Source organism: Capra hircus, chromosome 1 (genome assembly GCF_001704415.2).
Source record: "Capra hircus breed San Clemente chromosome 1, ASM170441v1, whole genome shotgun sequence".
Lineage (NCBI taxonomy): Eukaryota > Metazoa > Chordata > Mammalia > Artiodactyla > Bovidae > Capra > Capra hircus.
In genome coordinates, this window is record NC_030808.1 from 21622632 (window position 1) to 21646975 (window position 24344).

The 24344-nt window shown below is 37.3% G+C and overlaps 1 protein-coding gene across 1 annotated transcript in view; it reads left to right on the forward strand.

Annotated features, from left to right (window-relative positions):
* Nucleotides 1-23321, forward strand: part of LIPI (lipase I) — a 60492-nt gene extending 37171 nt beyond the window's left edge. Inside the window, exons 9-11 of the mRNA XM_018049348.1 lie at nucleotides 193-304; nucleotides 4857-5033; nucleotides 23178-23321. Of these exons, the coding sequence (XP_017904837.1) occupies nucleotides 193-304; nucleotides 4857-5033; nucleotides 23178-23265 (377 nt within the window). The 3' untranslated portion in view covers nucleotides 23266-23321. The remainder of the gene's footprint in view (nucleotides 1-192; nucleotides 305-4856; nucleotides 5034-23177) is intronic.

A 24344-nucleotide genomic window follows, 5' to 3' on the forward strand; every position in this document is an offset into this window, starting at 1 on the left:
CATTTTTTCAAGACTAGTGAAAATTTAACAAGAGGGAAAATCTATTACTTGTGTACCAAATGAGTGCCTCTCAATATTATTTGCAGATATAATATGTGCCTAGATTATATAAATATATATTTACATGCATACCTGCACCAAAATGAAGTTTTAAAAATAACATGAATTGCATTCCACATTTTTGTTTTGTAGCCTATTATTTTGTTCTCAGTATAATTGTTCTGGATAAAAATATGAAGGATGGCTATGTTACATTTAAATTATTAAACCAGCTTGGAATCGTTGAAGAGCCAAGGCTCTATGAGTAAGTATGATTTAGTGTCTCTTTCTTTTGTAAGATATATTTTCTCAAGCATCCACTTTGCAAGATAATCCAAGCAATATAAATTTTCTATGCAGTGAGTCTTAAATTGTTAAATATTAAATGGATCTCTGGTTGTCATATTCTAATTCACTCATTCTATGAGTGGAGATACAAAATATGGAAGAAATGAAACAATTTGTTCATGTTATACATCTAGCTACTGCAAGAGTTAAAAGAAAAAAACTTTCCACCTAATTTTGAGCACTGCTAGGATTTGTTATAATAGCTGTTGATATTATTCCATAATATTGAGTTGCCCAAAAACATTCTTCCAGATTTTTCTGTAACATCTTGTGGAAAAACCCAAGTGAACTTTTTTGACCAACCCAATAGTTTATTACTTTAAATTGCTTAAAATTGTGTATATATGTATATACCCATGCACACATATATTTGTGATTCATTACTTGTTCTTATCAGACACATGCTCTGTTAGCTTTTAAATTTACTTATTTAACAAGTGTTATTTAGCACCAACCAAATGTATTCAGGTGTTTCACTAAATAATGGGGATCCAAACTGAAATAGCAATGTGACCATTCTCGAGGAGGTCACAGAATACTTAAGTAGACTAATGCATAATTACAGGCTTCAGTAATGAGTCTTAGAGTAACAGAACCCTCATGAGCTATGGGAGTCCAGAGGGAGAAGCAAGGAAATGTTCAAAAGGATGGTATTATCATCAGAGAATGGATGAGGGTGCTTTCAAAGGCATGCAGATAGAAAGTGGCTGAGTTCAGTAACAGCACACAGACTGTGGTCCTAGAGCAGTTGTTTCAAGCTTGTTCAGGAGGCAAACACAGTATGAGTCTTGATTTCAAAGAATCATGTTCTGTGCAGAATACTCTATTTTAAATACTGATGCATTTTATTCAAACACCTGATGAGTACATTTTTCATGAAAAATGTAAAAATATGAAACCCATACGCAAGGTAAGTCTGTCCATCTAAGCCTGACCAATGGCCTTCATGTTTTTCTATTAATAATTCTTTGCTAATGACTTTGGTCATGCTTTGGGATATTAACTGTTTTAGATGCCATGGGAGTAAGAAACTTTTAGATGATCTTTTACTTCCCTTTTCAAAATTAAAATAGGAGTATTTTCTTGCTGGAGAAAATGTGCTATACAGTAGAAAGTGAGAATAATCTATAATTACATCATGCAGGGATACTCCCATTTACCAGTTAGTTTATAACCATTCCTCTTTCTCCTTCCCCTCCTCCTCTTCCTGTTTCTCCTTCCCTTCCACCCCAATCTTTTCCTTTTCCTCCTCTTTCTTATTCTTATATATGGCCCTGTGCATGCATATGTTATTTTTTCACTTAGCAAAATTAGGATTTTTTGCAAATGTGTTCTGCTTTCTGATTTTTATACTGAATGATATAACTTTTTTTTTTACCATGCCACTAAAAATCACTTACACATTGTAATATGATGCTAAATATATTGATATGCCAATATAGGATTTAAAACCGAGTGTCAATATTGTGTATTCAGGTTAGATTGACTCCTCACATGATGAGTAATGGGGAGATTAGTGTGAAACAGGTGCAGAGTGGTGGCTATCATAATAATTTATATGAAAGATAATGGGGGCTTGGATCAAGTCAGTGGAAGTGGGATTTTAGGATTTAGAATAGATTTGTTTTTGTGATTAATTAAATGTGAAAGTGAAGGGAACAGTGATTAGGAGTGACTTTGAGCTTTAAATTTGGTGCCTATTTGAATTATGGTGTCATTCACTGAGCTAGGAGATACAAGGAGAGAAACCAATATAACCATTCAATAACATTTCTTGAACTATACTAGAAATTAAGGACAGATTTAGGGAAAATTAGATTTCTGTTCCTTCATACTTTTAGTCTAGAGAGCAGATAGAGTTTACAAACACAGTAAGTTCCCTACATATGGATGAGTTCCATTCCAAGAGTGTGTTCATAAGTCCGACAAAGTTAGCCTAGGTACCCAACTAACACAGTTGGCCACCTAGTACTGTACTGTAAGTTTATAATACTTTTCACACAAATAATACATAAAACACAAACAGACAAAAAAAAAAAGACATTTTTAATCTTACAGTGCAGTACTTTGAAAAGTACAATAGTACCAGCTACGCCTCTGCTGCCTTTACGCTTGCTTTTACATCCTGCTTGAGATAACGGTGCTGGGCTCCTGTACTCTACACAGTGCTTTTGTGTACTTTATTGGGCACAGCTACTTGTAGAAGATTAATGCATGGGGCAGCGTACACCAGACACATGAACTAACATGTGACTGGACATGAGAACACATGTTCACATCTTTGAAACTTCACAACTTGAAGATTCGTATGTGGGGAACTTCCTGTACATAATGCAAATAAAATAATGATATTCACTATTTCCATTTCCAAACAACTTTTAATATCTATATTGAGCTCTGGAGAAGGAAACAGCAATGCACACCAGTATTCTTCCCTGGAGAATCCCATGGGCTGAGGAGCCTGGTGGCTACAGTCCATGGGGTCACAAGAATTAGACATGACTTAGTGACTAAACCACCACCACCATATTGAGCTAGGCACTGTACTAGGAGCTGAATATGCTAGGATGAGAAAAACATGATACTACCCTCGTTAAATTTATAGTCTAATAAAGGATATAAAATAAACGAGTAGTGATAAAATTATGTAAATAAGATCTGTCTGTGAAAAATGTCTAGAGGCAAACCATAGAACGTATGGGAACATTAAATAGTGGAGTCACTAAAGCTTTTTCTAAGGACTTTTTATATTTGTTGAGACAAAACTGAGGAGCCAAAGTTAATCTGCTCTGCTGATTCCAGGCAGAAGGGCCAACAAAGGCAAAACTCCTGAAGCAGGAGGAAGTGTAGTCCATTTCAGGAGCTGAAGGAACTTTAATATGTCTGAGAACAGAGGCAGGGAAAGGAAGAGAATGATGAGACAGAAAGCGTCTAGATTTTGTAGGAATTAGAATTTGTAGGACATGTTGAAGGGTTTTTATGTTAGTCACTGACAAATGAAAACCAATAAAGTATTTGCTTTGGGGCAGTCTGGATAGAGCCAGGACTGGGGTTTTGTTTTGGAAAAACAGTTTGACCAGAGCGGATTGGAGAGTGAAAAGGCAGGATGCTGTGGCAACAATAAAGGCACAGAAAGACGATGCCCTGAGATAAAGTGTTTTCAGTGGAAATGAAAAAATGAGGATGAGGATGGATGCAAAGAAGATTCAAGATATCCCACTGAGTGTAGGCACGTAGGATAGATTAGATGTAGGAGTTGAAAGAGAGGATGATCTGAAGGGTGAAGTCTAGTTGTCTGGTATGGACAGTGCATTGTGGTTCCATGTAAAATTATAAGGAAATTTCTAAGCTATAGGGTTTTTGGTGAGTGTTGGGGAAGATGTCATTAAATTTGAACTTACTGAGCTTTAGGCATTCTTGAGATATCCAAGTAGACATGGTGAATAACAGTTGTCTGGGTCTCATTAGACAGGGCTCAGCTGGAGGTAGAGACATGGTGATCAGGAGCAAACAGTCGGTATTTGGAATGAATGGAGTAGATATGAGTTTTGTCGGGGAGACAACATGTTTCCATCTGGATACGCTGACTTTGAAGTATCTCTGAGAAATCTAGATAAGTTCTTGGACAGAAGTTAGAGATGTGACCAATGACATGTTCTGTGAAAGAGGAGGTAGTCACCCTGACAGGGTGGGTTTTGAGGGGAGTGATAACAACCTTTTTGGGGTCTAGATGCTTTGGAGAATCCAAAGGAGAAGGCAACAGGCCAAATATAAGATGGCACAAGTGCTGGGTGTGCCGCCGGTTGCTTTTCAGCCGTTCTGTGTGTGACAGTTGCCTCAAACAAAGAACTTCTTTAACAGATTTTTAAAAAATTTTCCGGTCCTCTACTTTTCCTTTCCCTTCCCTGCTCCCCTTTTCCTTCTCTTCTCTCCTCTCCTTCCTTCTTTCCTTCATGTCTCCCACCCATCCTCTCTCCCCTCCTCCTTCCCTTTCTTTCCTCCTCCTCTTCTTTCTTATTTTCCCTCCTCCTCCCTTGTTCTTTCCTTTAGAGGCAGGCAGACCCATGATATGACAAAGTGGCACAGAGCAGGAAAGGAATATTATCTGTGGGTCCAGTCCATTCAAAGAATGGTGATAGCTGTTCAGGGGCTTATAAAAAGTGGCGAGATATGGATTCTCTAATCTTAGACAAGTGTAGAATCTAGACACCAAGGCGGAAAGACAAGACGTCCCGATTTTTCTCCAAAATATTTTCCCCAAATATTTGAGTGTGGGAGTTACATATCTTTTTACTTTATCTTGTTTTTAATTAGTTTATATTATTTTAATAAATGTCACATATTTTATTGTTTGGCCTTTTCACTGTAAGATTGGTATTTCTACCTAACACTGATAAGGTTATATTGATTTTAAAGTTGTATTACATTTCAAATTACTAATATGATGAGATATCAAATTTTATATTTAGGAGGCACAAAATATTTTACAAACTTCAAGAATTCAAGATTCTTGGTCAATTTTTAAATGATGTTGCAAATATTTCAAGCATTGGTTTGGCATATTTTCAAAGCTCAAATCAACAGTGTTCCACGTGCAAATACACTATTCAGCTTCTCAAGCTAAAATCACTTACATATCCAGAAAGGTAAGAAAACTAAACTCTAATTCCAATGCTATCTTTTAAACTTGAAAATATTCCTTTGCTAAAGAGTGGTTTAAAAATTCATGTACTCAAATGTTTACTGTATATTTTAGATTATTTTAGAAAAACAGTAGACAATCTAAAAGGTATATAAAATTTTTTGGCTTAAATGAGATTTATTTTGGAATCACATTACCCAAGCAGAGAAAAAAGATATATAATTACTTCATAAGATACAGTATACATGAAAAAAGTTAAACATATACCTGCCTTAGAATTTTAACAGTTATTTCAATAGGGTTCTGGATTGCTAAAAATGTCTCTTCCTTTGTTGATTGCAACATTTTCTCTTTATGTTCCTATATCTACATACTTAATTTCCCAATTACCTTTTTGTGAATGTTGAATATAGTAAATAAGAACTTTTGTAGAATAAAAATGATAAAAATGGTAAGTGGTAAGAATATTCATTTAGATGAGGTCTATATTCACAGAGAGGGCTGGAAAATTCTTTGAAATAATTTATAAATTATTTTGTAAGCTTTTGGCATGAGAATATTTAGTCATTCAAAAGTTAATGAGTGAAAAGTTATTGTAATGGAAAAAAGTCAAAGGGTAATTTTGCTTTTGCCATTGACTGAAATACTTACAAAAATATCAAATATATGGGCATCATCAGTTAGGAATATTAGCAACACCATTGCCTGACAAACATATCAGAGACAGAAAGAAACTTTGGTGACGGGGAGGGCAATCATATATAAAGGACTAGAGCTGCAAGAGTTTTAATCTTCAACTGATCTCTGTATCTATTATTTTAACTATGTAAAGTCTATACTAAATATAAGAGTAGAAGCTATATTTGTAGTGCTCAAAAAATAGATCTTAGAGAGGTCAAGTTTATTGCACCATCATATTCCCCTGGTCTCCTCCATTAATCTCTCTCTGAGCCTCAGGATGGTAAATATAAATAAAGAAGTGTAGTTGCTGTAGTTTTACACGCTCTGTTTCTGGCACTTAAATGGTATCAATACACCCCCGCTGTACAGATTTCACCAAATAACTTGCTCATTAATGATCTCCCACTCTTCAAAGGTAAAGCAAAAGGCCAGCTCCCTCCCTCTGCCCCCTTTGTCTAACTAACTTATTCATTGTGGTCATTGTGGTAAGAAAACTTCAAGTGAGATCTACTTTCTTGGCAAAGTTTTAAGTGCACAATACAGTGTTTATAATAGGCATGAGGTTTACAGCAGGCCAAAACAAGCAAACAAAAACCTATACAGGGCTTTTCTGGCAGCTCAGTAGTAAAGCATCTGCCTGCCAATGCAGGAGACCTGGGTTCAATCCCTGATCCCTGATCCCGTGGGATTCCACACGCCCAGAGCAACTAAGTCTGTATGCCACAACTACTGAGCTTGTGCCCTAGAACTTAGGAGCCACAACTACTGAGCCCATGCAACTGCTGAAGCCTGAAGCCCTGCAACAAGAGAAGCCACTGCAATGAAAAGCCTGCACAGGGCATCTAGAGAGTAGCCCTTGTTCACCGCAACTAGAGAAAAGCATGTGCAGCAACAAAGACCCAGCACAGACATTAGTAAATATGATTTTTTTTTAAAAAAAAGACCACACTCCCACTGTAGGGGGTGAGGGTTCCAAAAAAAAAATAAAACTTACAAAAGACAGAATATCCAACCCCAAATTCCTAAAGATAAAGGGGATATGTGCATGCTAAGTTGCTTCAGTCATGTCTGACTTTGTGACCCAATGGACTGTAGCCAGCCAGGCTCCTCTGTTCATGGGATTCTCTAGGCAAGAACACTGGAGTGGGTTGCCGTTTTCTTCTCCAGGGTATCTTCCTGACCCACTGATCAAATCTGCATCTCTTTTTTCTCCTGCATTGGCAGGTGAGTTCTTTATCACTAAGGCTTTCTGGGAAGCTCAAGGGGCTATGTAGCCAGTTGTAATAGAAAATCCCGTGAGAGATGTGGCTTCTGGCTTGGCTGCATTCAGAGGATGAAGGATTTTTGCAGGGTATCTCTTGGCTCAGGCATTAACATTGCTTCATTCTCAGTCTTCATGGTATCAAGTCGGTTGCCCATACCTACTTGATTCCAAGTTCAAATCCCACAGGAAAAGAAATAAAGTTTTAAGATCCCACTGCATCTCACTGATTTTCACTGGGCAAATTCATATCTCTGAACCTCACACTGTGTTCAGAGAATTCGATTCTTCTGATTGTCCAGGGAAATAATTTCTTTCATTGATTTATGCTTAACTTTGAGACAAGATGGGATCAAATTTATCCAAAGTTTATAGACTGAGGGTAGAGTAAAGAAAGATGAGGGTATTATTACATGAAAGGGATAGATGGTTGGTGACAAAAGTCACAGGCCACTACAGAGAGACTGAAAATATTTTGATATCAGGGAAAACATTAATTAAACATAGGTTGTCCTCCTTGTAATATATCCTGTGTGTGTGTTAGTCACTTAGCCGTGTCTGACTCTGCAACCCCATGGACTATAGCCCACCAGGCTCCTCTGTCCATGGGATTTTCCAGGCAAGAATACTGGAGTGGGTTGCCATTCCCTTCTCCAGGGATCTTCCCAACCCAGGGATCAACTGAGGTCTCCTGTATTGCAGGCAGATTCTTTATCATCTGAGCCACCAGGGAAGTCCAATATATCCTACTAAAGTTAAATATTGATTTTACTATAAACCATAATTTTGACTGGCTGACACAGTTAACTTGTAAATGAAAGCAATAAATGAATAGGTAAGCTAGAGAATGCAAATTAAGATCATTTAAGATCTGAGTACTTCAAACAGTTGGGGGTTAGGTTTCTTAAATAGGTATGTTTATGTTCCTGCATGGATATAATTTAATATTTTGACTGATAAGACAGTAAGAATAAATATTGAAGTAACTCCTCTAATAATTTACTCCAGTGACATAGAGGGTTTATGTACAAATTTAGATATTTTTCTTTGATCAAATTAATTAAACATTTAAATCTAATTTTGTAGCTTTGGCCTCTATGTTTTACTTACTTTAGAATAACTTCTCTTGTTAATTCAGTATTGGTTTCATTAAATATTTTCAAGGTTCTTTTGAAAAATATAAAAATATTGAATTTATAATATTGAAAACGTTATAAATGAAGCTTAGATTTAATGAGGTTAAGTATTTGGCTAAGAAGATCCAAAAACTATCCTTAGAGAGTAACCTCAGAAAACCAATTCACAGTTATGCTATTTGTGCTGAAGTCATTAACACTTCATTTTGTCTTTTAAACTTCCCAATTAAAAGTCCAAGGTACCCTGGGAGAATGTGGGAATTGAAACTCTAGAATTCTGAAGGGTGTTTAAAGGAAGCAATTTTGGCAAAACTATTTTACATTTTTAACAAAGTTTGTTCATTCATTCTGAGACTTGTCCACCATCTTCACTGTCCACACTCCATTTTCTTCTCGATCCTCAAATGATGTTCTAGGTCAGTGTAATGTTGACAGGTGATACAGATTAAGAACTCTAAACAGTGTCAACAGTGTGAACAGCCACTGTGTGTTTCTATTTATATTTGCAATGTAAGCTATGCCTCATATATGAATTATGTGGTTTTAGGATGACTGGCAGAAGGCAATGGCAACCCACTCCAGTGTTCTTGCCTGGAGAATCCCAGGGACAGAGGAGCCTGTTGGGCTGCCGTCTATTGGGTCGCACAGAGTCGGACGCAACTGACTCAACTTAGCAGCTGCAGCAGCAGCGGCGGCAGGATGACTGGATATGAGCTTTTTTACATACCACTAGAGTATTGAACATGATGGTTATTATACCTAAATGTTTTTAGAAATCCAGTATTTTAATTACCATATTAAGGGACAAGATATTATTTTCTACTTCTAAAATTGTTTTAGATTAAAGCTTTGTTGTGATTAAAAAAAGTGTATATGATTTTTGAAAAAGTTTGATAATTAGGATAAGTGATTATCTTTTTAAATTGTCTAAAATTATGACATAATTTTACTTGATAATTGGATAATGTAAGCAGGAAGTTTCAGGTTAAAATTATTGTAAAGTAATTAGCCTCCAATTAAAATCAATAAATTTAAAAATTCTAAAAACTACAGCACATATATTTTAAGTAACTATGCTTAGTAACTATGCTCAGTAGGTAAAGAGTCCACTTGCAATATAGGAAACCTGGGTGACATAGGTTCAGTCCCTGGGTCAGGAAGATCCCCTGGAGGAGGGAATGGCAACCCACTGCAGTATTCTTGCCTGAAAAATCCCATGGACAGAGGAGCCTAGTGGGCTGTAATCCAAAGGGTAGCAAAGAGTTAGACACAACTGAGCAACGAAGCATGCAATGGTATAAGATGCAATTATACTTATATAAATACCAAGTAATCAATACACACCTTAACAAAGTTTGATTGAAAGTACATTATATAAATAAATATATAAATAAAATAGTAACTGAATATAAATGTATTTTACAATCAATCCTCATTCACAAAATAGTTGCTTTTTAAAAAATATTTTTGCCTTGTAATATGTTCCATAGCTTTTCAGTGTCGTTTGTAAAATATATATTTGACTCCTAGCAGATGCTTGACTGGGGGCTTCCCAGGTGGTGCTAGTGGTAAAGAGCCTGCCTGGCAATGCAGGAGAGATGCAGGTTCGGTCCCTGGGTTGGGAAGAGCCCCTGTAGGAAGGCATGGAGAATTCAGTATTCTTGCCTGGAGAATCCCATGGATAGAGGAGCCTGGTGGGCTACATCCATAGGGTCACAAAGAGTCAGACACAACTGAAGCGACTTAGCACTCATGCGCAGATGCTCAATTTATAGCAGTCCTTTCTTTTCATTTTCATTCCCTTCTCTTGTTGGTCCCCAATTTAAGTTTTCTTATACTCATTTTATCTATACACATATTTTTCAAGCAACAGACTGGACAAGTCAATAATTATATGAAAAATATTGGTCTGTTTAGCCAAAATAACTCATCAATAAAATGCTTTGTTTCCCCAAATTCTGTGAAGCTATGTCTCATTCTGCAACCTCATAAACACCTCTGCTAAGTCACTTCAGTCGTGTCTGACTCTGTGTGACCCCATAAATGGCAACCCACCAGGCGCCCCCGTCCCTGGGATTCTCCAGGCAAGAACACTGGAGTGGGCTGCCATTTCCTTCTCCAATGATGAAAGTAAAAAGTGAAAGCGAAGCCGCTCAGTCATGTCCGACTCGCAGGGACCCCGGGAACTGCAGCACCAGGCTCCTCCGTCCATGGGATTTTCCAGACAAGAGTACTGGAGTGAGGTGCCATTGCCTTCTCCGATAAACACCTCTACCTTTTTGTAAAAGTTTCATTCATTGCTAATTTGTAGACTTCTTATCCAAACACTATATTCACTTCTACCACACTTCTCACTCTTTTAATTTAGTGATTGGAATAATCCTCATCCATCAGAGTTGTTGGGGATATAGGAAGGCTGAGCAGAGTTAAGAACTTCAGAAAAAGAAATCTGCATTGATTAAAAATTTATCTGATAAAATGGAATTTATCTTGAGTTATTTGCCTTAAATTCAATTCAAGCTTCTCTTTTAGGGAACGAGTATTTAAAAAAGTGTTGGAGAAGACACTTGAGAGTCCCTTGAACTGCAAGGAGATCAAATCAGTCAATCCTAATGGAAATTAGTCCTGAATATTCATTGGAAGGACTGATGCTGAAGCTGAAACTCCAATACTTCGGCCACCTGATGCGAAAAACTGACTCCTTAGAGACCCTGATGCTGGGAAAGACTGAAGGCAGCGGGGAGAAGGAGACAACAGAGGACGAGATGGTTGGGTGGCATCACCAACTTGATGGACATGACTTTGAACCAGCTCCGGGAGTTGGTGATAGACAGGGAAGCCTGGTGTGCTGCAGCCCATGGGGCTGCAAAGAGTTGGACATGACTGAGCACCTGAACTGAATTGATGTAAGAAAGATTTTTTATTTTTTTACCAAGGTGTATTTTTTGGATGATGTATATGATTTAAGGAAAAATGATTATATATAAAGGATTGATGACTTCATTGAAGATTTAAGCAGTAAAGGGAATCCCAGAGAAGTTTGGCTTGTTTTACTATTAGTGAACTTCTTATAAGGTGAATAATAGTGGTTAAATTTATTTTGAGTTGTTGTTCAGTCTCTCAGTCCTTGTGACCCCATGGACTGCAGCATGCCAGGCTTCCCTGTCTTTCATCACCTCCCAGATCTTGTTCAAACTCATGTCCATTGAGACAGTGATACCATCCAACCCTCTTGTCTCTGTCGTCCCCTTCTCCTCCAGCCTTCAGTCTTTCCCAGCATCAGGGTCTTTTCCAGTGAGTCAGCTCTTCCCTGCAGGTGGCCCAAGAATTGGAGCTTCAGCTTCAGCATCAGTCCTCCTAATGAGTATTCAGAGTTGATTTCCTTTAGGATGGACTGGTTGGATCTCCTCTCAAGAGCCTTCTCCAACACTGTAGTTCAAAGCATTAATTCTTCAGCGGTCAGTCTTCTATAAATTTATTTAGCATCTACTACATCTCAAATACTATTTTTACAATCTTTGCAACAACTCTATGAGTTAAGTATTTTCTTTGTTTTGTTAGTAAAGGAACAGAAACTCAGAGGTTTAAAATAACATATCTAAGGTCTCTTAGCTGAGAATTGCCTTCGTCATGACAGGAAGCCAAACTTTTCTTGTTTTTTTTCATTTATTGTTTCCTTCATTTTTAGTTGCTGCTATTTTTATAGGAATGAAGTTTTTCACTAATTAATATAGTCAGTTATTCTCATTGTGGGACATTTGGGAAATTAATTTACATGTAGTCCTATAACTAAGAGATAATACCATTAATATTTTGTCATGTTTACTTATAATCACACATGCTATGGTTGAATCATGAATCTAATTATTTGATTCACTGTCTTCTTAATCGTGTTTTACATAGACAAGTGTTACATACAACTCCATCACTGGTTAAGTAGAAATAGACTAAAGTCATTAGGATATGCCACAAAGGAAAAAATGAGCATGTGTGTTATTTTAATTTTTATATAAAAATCTAATCTTTTTTTTACATAAAAATTTAATTTTTATGTAAAATCTAAGTAATTTTAATTTTTATGTAAAATCTAAAATCTACACTCTAAATAGTGTCATTTTAAGTTTTATGTATATTCTAAACAGAAAGTCATTAGGATATGTCACAGAGGAAAAAAATAAGCATGTGTGTCATTTTAATTTTTATGTAAAATCTAAGCAGAATTTTTATGTAAAATCTATCTAAATACATAGACTATGAAAATTTGCTAAATTTATCAAATTTAGATGCAGTTACTTATACTCAGGGAAAAAACTAAAATACATTTTGTGGGTGGTTAACAGAACTCTTAACATTCCCTGTTGACTGTGGATGCTAACAGATGCTTGAATGAAATGCATGCTTTAAGTTTAATTATCTAGATAATTGCAGTAACCATTTAGTTGCTTTTCCTGTTTGGATCTGTCCATACAGATAATGTGCAATTAATGAGAATTAGCACTGCCAAACTATTGGGAGTATGAGTGATAAAAATGTGATGCCTTATGGTCCAGAATAAACTGTGTATCTAACTCAGTCAATAATTAGCTGTCTGTAACAAACAATGATGGAGACTACACAAACAATATAGTTCTTCTGAGCATTTCCAGTAGACTAGCCTTTCAAACTTAGGGACTGAGAGGAATATTTGTAGTGAAGGTACCTGGGTGACTTCCTGAGAAAAGTTGAATTAAATCTACTTTAAAAATGTTTCCTTAATGAGTAAAATCTTTTTGGCATTTAGTTCTATGAGTGTTAGTAAGCACATAGAGTCATGTAACCACCACCACAATTAATATACAGAACATTTTCATCAATCACAAAAACTGCCTTGTGCTGTCCCTTTATTTCCAACTCACCACACCTGCTCTCTGGCAACCTCTGCACCTAGATTTGCCTTTTCCAGAACTTTATATTGCCTTTTAAATATCGCTTATTTCATTTAGCTTTAGACATTTAAAACTCACCCATGTCGTTGCTTATATCAATGGAATGTTATTGATACATAGCATTTCATTGTATGTATATACCACAGTTCCTTTATCCTAGTTGGAGCAAAATATAATTTGTTCATAATTTTTTATATCTGTCCAGGATAAAGCCAAAATAAATATTTACCTGCAGCTTTTTATGTGAACCTAAGTTTTCATTTATCTTAAGTTCCTAGAGATTGTAAGGTCATATTGTGAGTGTCGGGGCTTCCCTGGTGGCTCAGATGGTAAGAATCTGCCAGCAATGCAGGAGACCCAGGTTTGACCCTCGGGTTGGGAAGATCCCCTGGAGAAGGGAATGGCTACCCACTCCGGTATTCTTGCCTGGAGAATTCTAGGGACAGAGAAGCCTGGTGGGCTACAGTCCATGGGGTAACAATGAGCCAGACATGATGGAGCGACTAACATGTCCACTTTTCACTTTCATTGTGAGTGTATGTTTAACCTTATAAGCAACTGCCAGGCTGTTTTCCAAAAATATTTTGCATCCCCATTGGCACTTACCAGAGTTCCATTGCTCTCTTACACCCAAAACTGCACCTTCACCAGTTTTTTTGTTGTTGATTTTGCTATTCTAATACTTGTGTAGAAAACAAAACACTTCTGTTCACTATGTTTTTGACTTGTATTTCTCAAATGACCAATGATGTTGATGACCTCTGCCATTTAATTGAGGGTATCTGCATCTTTAAATTTAATGTAATTGTAGGTACCACTGCTGCTGCTAAGTTGCTTCAGTTGTGTCCGACTCTGTGGAACCCCACAGTCGGCAGCCCACCAGGCTCCTCCGTCCCTGGGATTCTCCAGGCAAGAACACTGGAGTGGGTTGCCATTTCCTTCTCCAATGCATGAAAGTGAAAAGTGAAAGTGAAGTCTCTCAGTCGTGTCTGACTCCTAGCGACCCCATGGACTGCAGCCTACCAGGCTCCTCCATCCATGGGATTTTCCAGGCAAGAGTACTGGAGTGGGGTGCCATTGCCTTCTCCAATTGTAGGTACAGTTGGGTTTAAATCCGCCATCTTGCTATTTTGTTTTCTGTTTGTCCCATCTTTTCTTTGTTCCCATTTTCTCATTGTCTGCCTTTTGGATAAATTGAGTTTATGATTCCATCCAGAGGAGGACATGGCAACCCACTACAATATTCTTCCCTGGAGAATCCCAAGGACAGAGGAGCCTGGCAGACTATAGTCCGCAGGGTTACTCGGAGTCGGACATGACAGAAGCAACTTAGCACGCATGCTTATGATTCCATTTAAGCGTCTTTATCAATGGAAGAAGTTGATTATTAGTGGTTTCTATGGAGTTATATTATAATCTTCATTTTATCACAGCCTGAAAGTGAAAGTGAAGTTGCTCAGTCATGTCCAACTCTTTGCGACCCCATGGACTGTAACCTACCAGGCTCTTCTGTCCATGGGATTTTCCAGGCAAGAGTACTGGGGTGGGTTGCCATTTCCTTCTCCAGGGGATCTTCCCAACCCAGTGATGGAACCCGGGTCTCCCACATTGCAGGCAAACGTTTTACCGTCTGAGCCACCAGAGAAGCCTGCAATCACAGTCTACCTCAAGTGAATTACCACTTCACTTGTAACATGAGGACCTTACAGTAGTATACTTCCTTTCTCTCATACATGTGCTACAATCTCTATAAAGTGCATCACTTTTTTAAAAGAGATATTTCTATTTAAATACATGAATAATTAGAAAGTCTTACATATTTTTTCATACATTTACCATTTCTGGTGTACTTCTAACCCTTATTAGATGCATATTTTAGCCTGGTGCAATTTACCTTATGACAAAAGGAGCTCCTTTAAGATTTTTTTGTAAGATCTGATAGTTGTGAATGCTTTCAACTTTTGTGCATTTTCATGATGTCTTTATTTTTAAAGATAATTTCTCTGGGTATAGAATTCTAGTTTGACAGTTGTTCTTTTATTTTCAATACTTTAGGGATGTTACTGTGCTGTCTTAAACCATGCATTGCGTTTAATGAGAAATTTATTACTATCCTTCCTTTGTTGCTATGAACAAAATAATACTCTTTTCTCTGACTGGTTTTAAGAGTTTCTCCTTATCACAGATTTTAAGCAGTTTAATTTGATGTGACTTTTTGAAAATTTTTCCATACCTCTTGTGATTAGTGTTTGTTGACCTTTTTTGGATCCATGGGTTTATAGATTTCATCAGATTTTATCTAAACTTTTCACTTATTTTGAAATATCTCTTGCTGTGTCCCTACTGTCTAGTAACTCTTTGAGGATTCTAGTTTCAAATTTATTAGGTTATTTGAAGGTGTCCCACTGTTCACAGATGCTCCGTGAATTTTTAAATTTAATTTTCTCCTTGCATTTCATTTTGAATGTTTCTCTTGCTATGTCTTCAAGTTCATTACTCTTTCCTTCTGCAATGTCTAAGCTGCTATTTAACCATTATAGGGCACTTTTCATCTCAGATATTGTACTTTTCACCTATGGATGTTTCATTTTAATCTTTGAATATGTTTCATGTCTCTACTTACCTGAACACAAGAAATACAATTAGAGTAACTACCTCCAACCTTTACTGTTGGAGCCACCAGGGAATTGCCATCTGTTGGGAAACAGAAAAAGCAAGAGAATTTTAGAAAAACGTGTACTTCTGCTTCATTGACTATGCTAAAGCCTTTGACTGTGTAGATCACAACAAACTGGAAAATTCTTAAAGAGATGGGAATATCAGACCACCTTACCCATCTGGGAAACCTGTATGCAAATCAAGAAGCAAGAGTTTTAACTGGATTTGGAACAACAGACTGCTTCCAAATTGGTAAAGGAGTATGTCAAGGCTGCAAAGAATATAATCAGATTTCGCTGTTGACCATCTGGTGATGTCCATGTGTAGAGTCTTCTCTTGTGTTGTTGGAAGAGGATGTTTGCTATGAGCAGTGCATTCTGTTTGCAGAACTCTATTAGCCTTTGCCTTGCTTCATTCTGTATTCCAAGGCCAAAATTGCCTGTTACTCCAGGTGTTTCTTGACTTCCTACTTTTGCATTCCAGTTGCCTATAATGAGAAGGACATCTTTTTGGGGTGTTAGTTCTAGAAGATCTTGTAGATCTTCATAGAACTGTTCAACTTCAGCTCCTTCAGTATTACTCGTCGGGGCATAGGCTTGGATTACCATGGTACTGAATGGTTTGCGCGGAAATGAACAGAGATCAATCTGTTGTTTTTGAGACTGTATCTAAGTACTGCATTTCGGACTCCAGTCATCCTGGAATGTGAAGTCAAGGGTGCCTTAGGAAGCATCACTACGAGCAAACTAGTGAAGGGGATGGAATTCCAGTTGAGCTATTTCAAATCCTGAAAGATGATGCTGTAAAAGTGCTGCACTCAATACGCCAGCAAATTTGGACAACTCAGCAGTGACCACAGGGCTGGAAAAGGTCAGTTTTCATTCCAATCCCAAAGCAAGGCAATGCCAAAGAAGGCTTAAACTAGTGCACAACTGCACTCATCTCACAGGCTAGTAAAGTAATGCTCAAAATTCTCCAAGCCAGGCTTCAGCAGTACCTGAACCGTGAACTTCCAGATGTTCAAGTTAGTTTTAGAACAGGCAGAGGAACCAGATCAAATTGCCAACATCCACTGGATCATGGAAAAAGCAAGAGAGTTCCAGAAAAACATCTATTTCTACTTTCTTGACTATGCCAAAACCTTTGACTGTGTGGATCACAATAAACTGTGGAAGATTCTTCAAGACACGGGAATACTAGACCACCTGACCTGCCTCTTGAGAAATCTGTATGCAGGTCAGGAAGCAACAGTTAGAACTGGACATGGAACAACAGACTGGTTCCAAATAGGAAAAGGAGTACATCAAGGATGTATACTGTCACCCTGCTTATTCAACTTACATGCAGAGTACATCATGAGAAATGCTGGGGTGGAGGAAGCACAAGCTGGAATCAAGATTGCTGGGAGAAATATCAGTAATCTCAGATATGCAGATGACACCACCCTTATGGCAGAAGTGAAGAAGAACTAAAGAGCCTCTTGGTAAAAGTGAAAGAGGAAAGTGAAAAAGTTGGCTTAAAGCTCAGCATTCAGAAAACTAAGATCATGGCAACCAGTCCTATCACTTGATGGAAAATAGATGGGGAAACAGTGGAAACAGTGTCAGACTTTATTTTGAGGGACTCCAAAATCACTGCAGATGGTGATTGCAGCCATGAAATTAAATGCTTACTCATTGGAGGAAAAGTTATGCCCAACCTAGACAGCATATTAAAAAGCAGAGACATTACTTTGCCAACAAAGATCCATCTAGTCGAGGCTATGGTTTTTCCAGTGGTCATGTATGGATGTGAGAGTTGGACTATAAAGAAAGCTGAGCACCAAAGAATTGTTGCTTTTGAACTGTGGTGTTGGAGAAGACTCTTGAGAGTCCCTTGGACTGCAAGGAAATCCAACCAGTCCATCTGAAAGGAAATCAGACCTGAATGTTCATCGGAACAACTGATGTTGAAGGTGAAACTCCAATACTTTGGCCACCTGATGCACAAAACTGAACCTCTGGAAAAGACCTGATGCTGGGAAAGATTGAAGGCAGGAAGAGAAGGGGATTACACCGGATGAGATGAATTGGATGGCATCACCGACTCAATGGACATGAGTTTCAGTAAACTCCAGGAGTTGGTGATGGACAGGGAAATCTGGTGTGCTGCAGTCCATTGGGTCACAAAGAGTTGGACACAACTGAGTGACTGAACTGAACTGATATCAAGGCTGTATATTGTCACTCTGCTTGTTTAACATATATGGGGAATACATCATGCAAAATGCCAGGCTGGATGTAGCACCACCTGGAATCAAGATTGCTGGGGGAAATATCAATAACCTCAGGTATGCAGATGATATCACTCTTGTGGCAGAAAGCAAAAAGGAACTAAAGAGCCTCTTGAAGAAAGTGAAAAAGGAGAGTGAAAAATTTGCCTTAAAAGTCAGCATCCAAAAATTTGAGATCATGGCGTCAGGTCCTATCACTTCATGGCAAATAGATGGGGAAATGACAGAAACAGTGACAGACTTTATTTTCTTGGTCTCCAAAATCACTGCAGATAGTGACTGCAGCCACGAAATTAAAAGACGCTTGCATTTTGGAAGAAAAACTATGACAAACCTAGACAGCATATTAAAAAGCAGAGACATTACTTCATCGACAAAGGTTCGTATAGTCAAAGCTATGGTTTTTGCAGTAGTCATGTATGGATGTGAGAGTTGGACCATAAAGAAAGCTGAGCAATGACAAATTGATGCTTTTGAACTGTGGTGTTGGAGAAGACTCTTGAGAGTCCCTAAGACTGCAAGGAGATCCAACCATCAAGCCTAAAGGAAACCAACTCTGAATATTCATTGGCAGGACTGATGCTGAGCTGAAGCTCCAATACTTTGGGCACCTGAAGGGAAGAGCTGACTCATTGGAAATGACCCTGATGCTGGGAAAGATTGAAGGCAAGATGAGAAGGGGACAACAGAGGATGAGTTGGTTCGATGGCATCACTTTTTCAATGGACATGAGTTTAAGCATGCTCCAGGAGATAATGAAAGCCAGGGAAGCCGGGTGTGCTGCAATCCATGGGGTCGCAGAGTCGGACACAATTTAGCAAGTGAACAACACCAACAACAATAATGTCTTTGCTGATTCTCACATCTGTGCTAGCTCTTGGTTGATTTCAATTGGTTGTCTTCATATGGGTCCATTTTCCTGCTGTTTTGCATGCTTGATCATTCTTGGTTAGATGGCAGACACTGTGTATTTTATCATGTTAGGTCCTCCATATTTTTGTATTCTTATAAATATTCTTCTTTTATTCTCAAGGTACTGGTTAATTACTTTTAGGAAGATTGGTTCTTTCAGGTTCTGCTTTCAAAGTTTTTTAGGTAGGACTGGAATCATGCTAACTTTATGGGTAATAATCCCCACTACTAAGCCAAGATCATTCTCTTCTCTTTACTCAGTTACCTGCAGGTAGGAACAGATACCTTTGTTAGTGGTAGGAACCTTATCTTAAGTAACTATTTAAAAGAACACTAGATGCATAAATGTGATATGATGTACAAAAGCTTAGGGGAGACATTTTAGAAATAAAGAAGTGTGTGTATTTTTTGTATTTTGTGAAATATAGATGGATTAAAATTAAAAACTATTTATATTTGAATTTTAGAGATATTTTTAACCCTTGGGTTTCTTCTGTATTTTTACTATAGTTTATACTTTATCAGTGTACTGTGCTCATTTCTGCTAATTTGTGGTAAACAAAGCTTTAGAAATGCCACATCTAATGCTTTTTTTATTTGAAAAAACACTAAATATTCTTATTCCTATAATATTTCAACATATATCACATATATTTTCTAATTATACAGTTTAAAATTTTTTTATCCTGGGGATAAGGAGCTATTAATAACATAGGATAAATGATCTCAATATTAGAGTCTCCTGGCAATAGAACTATATAAGCTTTCACAATGTAAAAACAGGAAAAATAATTTTCCTCATATATTTTGGTAAAATTTAACTTTGGAAGCTGTAATGAACCTGACCAAATTGTTTTATAATGCTTGTGGAAGCTCTGTAAAATGTGGACTATTTAATAAAAGATATGCATTTCATATATTGAAAATATGTCAATCATAATAGGATTGTGAGCTTTCATTTTAGTGTAGAAAATAAATGAAAACACACTTGCTTTAAGGTTGTATTAAAAATATGTTAGTAGGACAATTACTTGATGACAGATACAATTTATTATTAGGTTGGTGCAAAAGTAATTGCAGTTTTGCGTTGTTGAATTTTGCCATTTGATATTGGAATACATTCTTAAATAAATGTAATTATGTTATACATCATTTTAATGCACATTTTTCACCTTGTTTATTTATATTTTTGCTAATGAGTTAATACTTCCTGTTTATTTTATATTTATTTTAGACTAGGGAAATTATGTTAGACAGAAAGCAATGTGAGTGATTTGATTTCAAAATGGGTCAGAAAGCAGCAACATCAACAACATGTCTGGCCCACGAACTGCTAAGGAACATACAGTGCAGTGGTGATTCAAGAAGCTTTGCAAAGGAGACGAGGGCCTTGAACACGAGGAGCATAGTGGCCAACCACAGGAAGTTGACAATAACCAATTGAGAGCCATCATCAAAGCTGATCCACTCACAACAGCACAAGAAGCTGCTGAAGAACCCAATGTTGACCGTTCTATGGTTGTTTGGCTTTTGAAGCAAATTGGAATGGTGAAAAAGCTCAATAAGTGGGTGCCTCAAGCTGGCTGAAGATCAAAAACATCGTCCTTTGAATGTTGTCTTCTTTTATTCTATGCAATAATGAACCATTTCTCAATCGGATTTTGGCGTGCAATGAAAAGTGGATTTTATATGACAACCATTGATTATCAGCTCAGTGTTTAGACCAAGAAGAAGCTCCAAAGCACTTCCCAAAGCCAAATTTTCACCAAAAATGGTCTATTTGGTGGTCTGCTGCCTGTCTGATCCACTAAAGGTTTCTAAATCCTAGAAATTACATGTGAGAAGTATGCTCAGCAAATGGATGAGATGCATTGACGACTGCAATGCCTGCAGCCAGCACTGGTCAACTGAAAGGGCCCAGTTCTCCATGACAGTGCCTGACCACACATCACAAAACAAATGCTTCAAAATTTGAAGGAACTGGGTTACAGAAGTTTCGCCTCACCCACTATACACACCTGACTTCTCACCAACTGACTGCCACTTCTTCAAGTGTCTCAACAACTTTTTGCAGGGAAGATACTTCCATAACCAGCAGGAGACAGAAAATGCTTTCCAAGAGTTCATCAAATACTGAAGCATGGGTTTTTATGCTACAGGAATAAACAAACTTATTTCTCATTGGCAAAAGTGTGTTGATTTTAATGGTTCCTATTTTGTTTAATAAAGATGTGTTTGAGCCTAGTTACAGTGAATTAAAATTCACAGTCTGAATCCACAGTTACATTCTCACCAATAATATATTTATAATTATAACCAATAATGCATTTTCACCTGATAATAAATCTGACACCCTTGTCTGACTCTGACAACTTAAAACTGAGGTGAATTAGGGACATCCAGACCATTGAGGGCTCACTCAGTGAAAAAGTCCTTAATTTAGCAGGCAAAATTAAAAATTGATATAAGAATATATGCATTAGTTAGGGGAAGTGTTAAAGTCATTCTTCCACTTAATAATAGAGAAAGGATTATGTCTGATTTTTCAATTACATTCTGGTCTCTGACAATTTACCAAAAAGCTACTTTTGCTAATATCTAAGAATCTTTTAAGATTGAATTATTGATATTTCACACTTCTATACTATTAAATTTTCAAATGCATTTATTACTTCAAGTGGAAAAATACTGTAATATTCTATATCAGCTTTCATAATTGAAGATAAATGTGTCCATATTTTATTACTTTTCAAATATTATCAGATGTAGAAAGTTGATTTAAAATGGAAAAATTTAACCTAACAATGTTGTTGAATATTTTAAAATGTGTTTAGTCATGTCTCAAGATAGAAGAAGATGGGGAGCAATATATCTCTTGATCTAGAGCAGTGCACATGTCAAATAAGGGTGAGCTACCAGCAGAGACATTACTTTGTCAACAAAGGTCCATCTAGTCAAGGCTATGGTTTTTCCAGGAGTTATGTATGGATGTGAGAGCTGGACTATAAAGAAAGCTGAGCACCGAAGAATTGTTGCTTTTGAACTGTGGTGTTGGAGAAGACTCTTGAGAGTCCCTTGGACTGCAAGGAGATCCAACCAGTCCATCCTAAAGGAGATCAGCCCTGGGTGTTCATTGGAAGGACTGATGTTGAAGCTGAAACTCCCAATATTTTGGCCACCTGATGCAAAGAGCTGACTCATTTGAAAAGCCTCTGATGTTGGGAAAGATTGAAGGCAGGAGGAGAAGGGGATGACAGAGAATGAGATGGTTAGGTGACATCAATGGACATGAGTTTGGGTAAACTCCGGGAGTTGGTGATGAACAGGGAAGCCTGACGTGCTGCTGTTCGTGGGGTTGCGAAGAGTTGAACAGGACAAAGCAACTGAACTGACTGACTGACTGACCAGCACCTGTGCAGTTGAATTGTCCCCTTTTCCTGGTTAAATTAGTATGGCTGATACTGGGAATTTCCATTTATTTCTACCATTTTTTCCTTTAGCTCCTTTCCTCAACTTTGACCAATCTTTGTTTATTTTAGTTGATTACTTTTTTGAGGGTTTCAAGATATTAAAAAGAAGATAAATTATTGGACATGATTCACCACAGTGACTTGAATTCTCAGAAATCTTGAAATACTGAATACACAATTTCTCCAAGATATAGAATGTTTAAATGTTATTATTTCCATTTTAGCAGGTGGCAGAGAATTGATTAAACATTTTGGCAAAATTGTCTGTGAATTCAGTCCAACTCTTCCATGGTGGCTATCATGATAGAAGTGGCCTAGCCACTAAGAGTTGAGTTCAGTTTTTAGCTGTTTCAGTATCCCAAAATAGTATTCCAGTGAAGGAGCAAGGAGAGAGGATGTTGAAGTACAGAGAATTTTTTTTTTTTATCACAAACACTATGTCTGTTCATCTTTACATAGACAAATGAGATGGAGCAGAAATGATCCTATAGGTTTTTTTCAACTCCCTGCTTTTAGAGAACTTGTTAGTTATAGGCATGTGCTATGCTTAGTCCATGTCCTACTCTTTGTGATCCCATGGACTGTAGCCTGCCAGGCTCCTCTGTCCATGGGGATTCTCTAGGCAAGAATACTGGAGTGGGTTTCCCTACCCTCCTCCATAGGATCTTCCCAACCCAGGGATCAAACATAGGGATCGATCACACATTGCAGGCAGATTCTTTACTGTCTGAGCCAGTTATAGGCATAGGATATTCTAATATTTATGAGAATAAAATAAACTTTGCTGTTTTACTAACAGTTATTTTTTTCTCTCTTTTTTTTCTCTTTCACAGACCACCACTATGCATCTATAATTTTGTACTTAAAGAAAGCAAGGAACTATTTCTTACTCCAAGCACATGCAAACCGCAGGAAATATAAAATGCCTTCATCCAGCAAATGTAACAGCTTGTTTGTGAATTGAAAAACTTGTAAATGGAAACAATGCAATCAGTATTTCTTTTAGATTGCACTGTTCAATCTGGAATTTGTATATTTCTTCTTCTTGTATAAGTTTTTAAGAATCAAAGATATAGAATATTTTAAGATACTTATGGTAAAGCATTCTGAATATATTTTAAAGCTGTTTATTTCTGTTTACTTTAATCAAATGTTTCTCTTTGAGTATTTTCCTTTTTTATTATTAACAGATAACATGTCTTTAGGGGAAAAAAAGGAAGCTTATTGCTTCAACACACTGTCTAAATAGTATCATTCTCCATTTAGAATGCAGTAATGAAATAAATGAATGTTTAAAAACTGTCTAAATTTTGAGAAGTTCCTTGGATTCATGTAAATCCTGTAAACAGAAATATACCTGTTTAGTGATCCATTTGGCATTTTACATGAAAGTGCTGCACTCAATATGCCAACAAATTTGGAAAACTCATCAGTGACCACAGGACGGGAAAGGTCAGTTTTCATTCCAATCCCAAAGCAAGGCAATGCCAAAGAAGGCTCAAACTACCACACATTGCACTCATCTCACAGGCTAGTAATGCTCAAAATTCTCCAAGCCACGCTTCAGCAGTACCTGAACCGTGAACTTCCAGATGTTCAAGTTAGTTTTAGAACAGGCAGAGGAACCAGAGATCAAATTGCCAACATTCACTGGAGCATTGAAAAAGCAAGAGAGTTCCAGAAAAACATCTATTTCTGCTTTCTTAACTATGCCAAAGCCTTTGACTGTGTGGATCACAATAAACTGTGGAAAATTCTGAAAGAGATGGGAATACTAGACCACCTGACCTGCCTCTTGAGAAACCTATATTCAGATCAGGAAGCAACAGTTAGAATTGGACATGGAACAACAGACTGGTACCAAATAGGAAAAGGAGTACATCAAGGATGTATACTGTCACCCTGCTTATTTAACTTCTATGCAGAGTATATCATGAGAAACGCTGGGCTGGAAGAAGCACAAGCTGGAATCAAGATTGCTGGGAGAAATATCTATAACC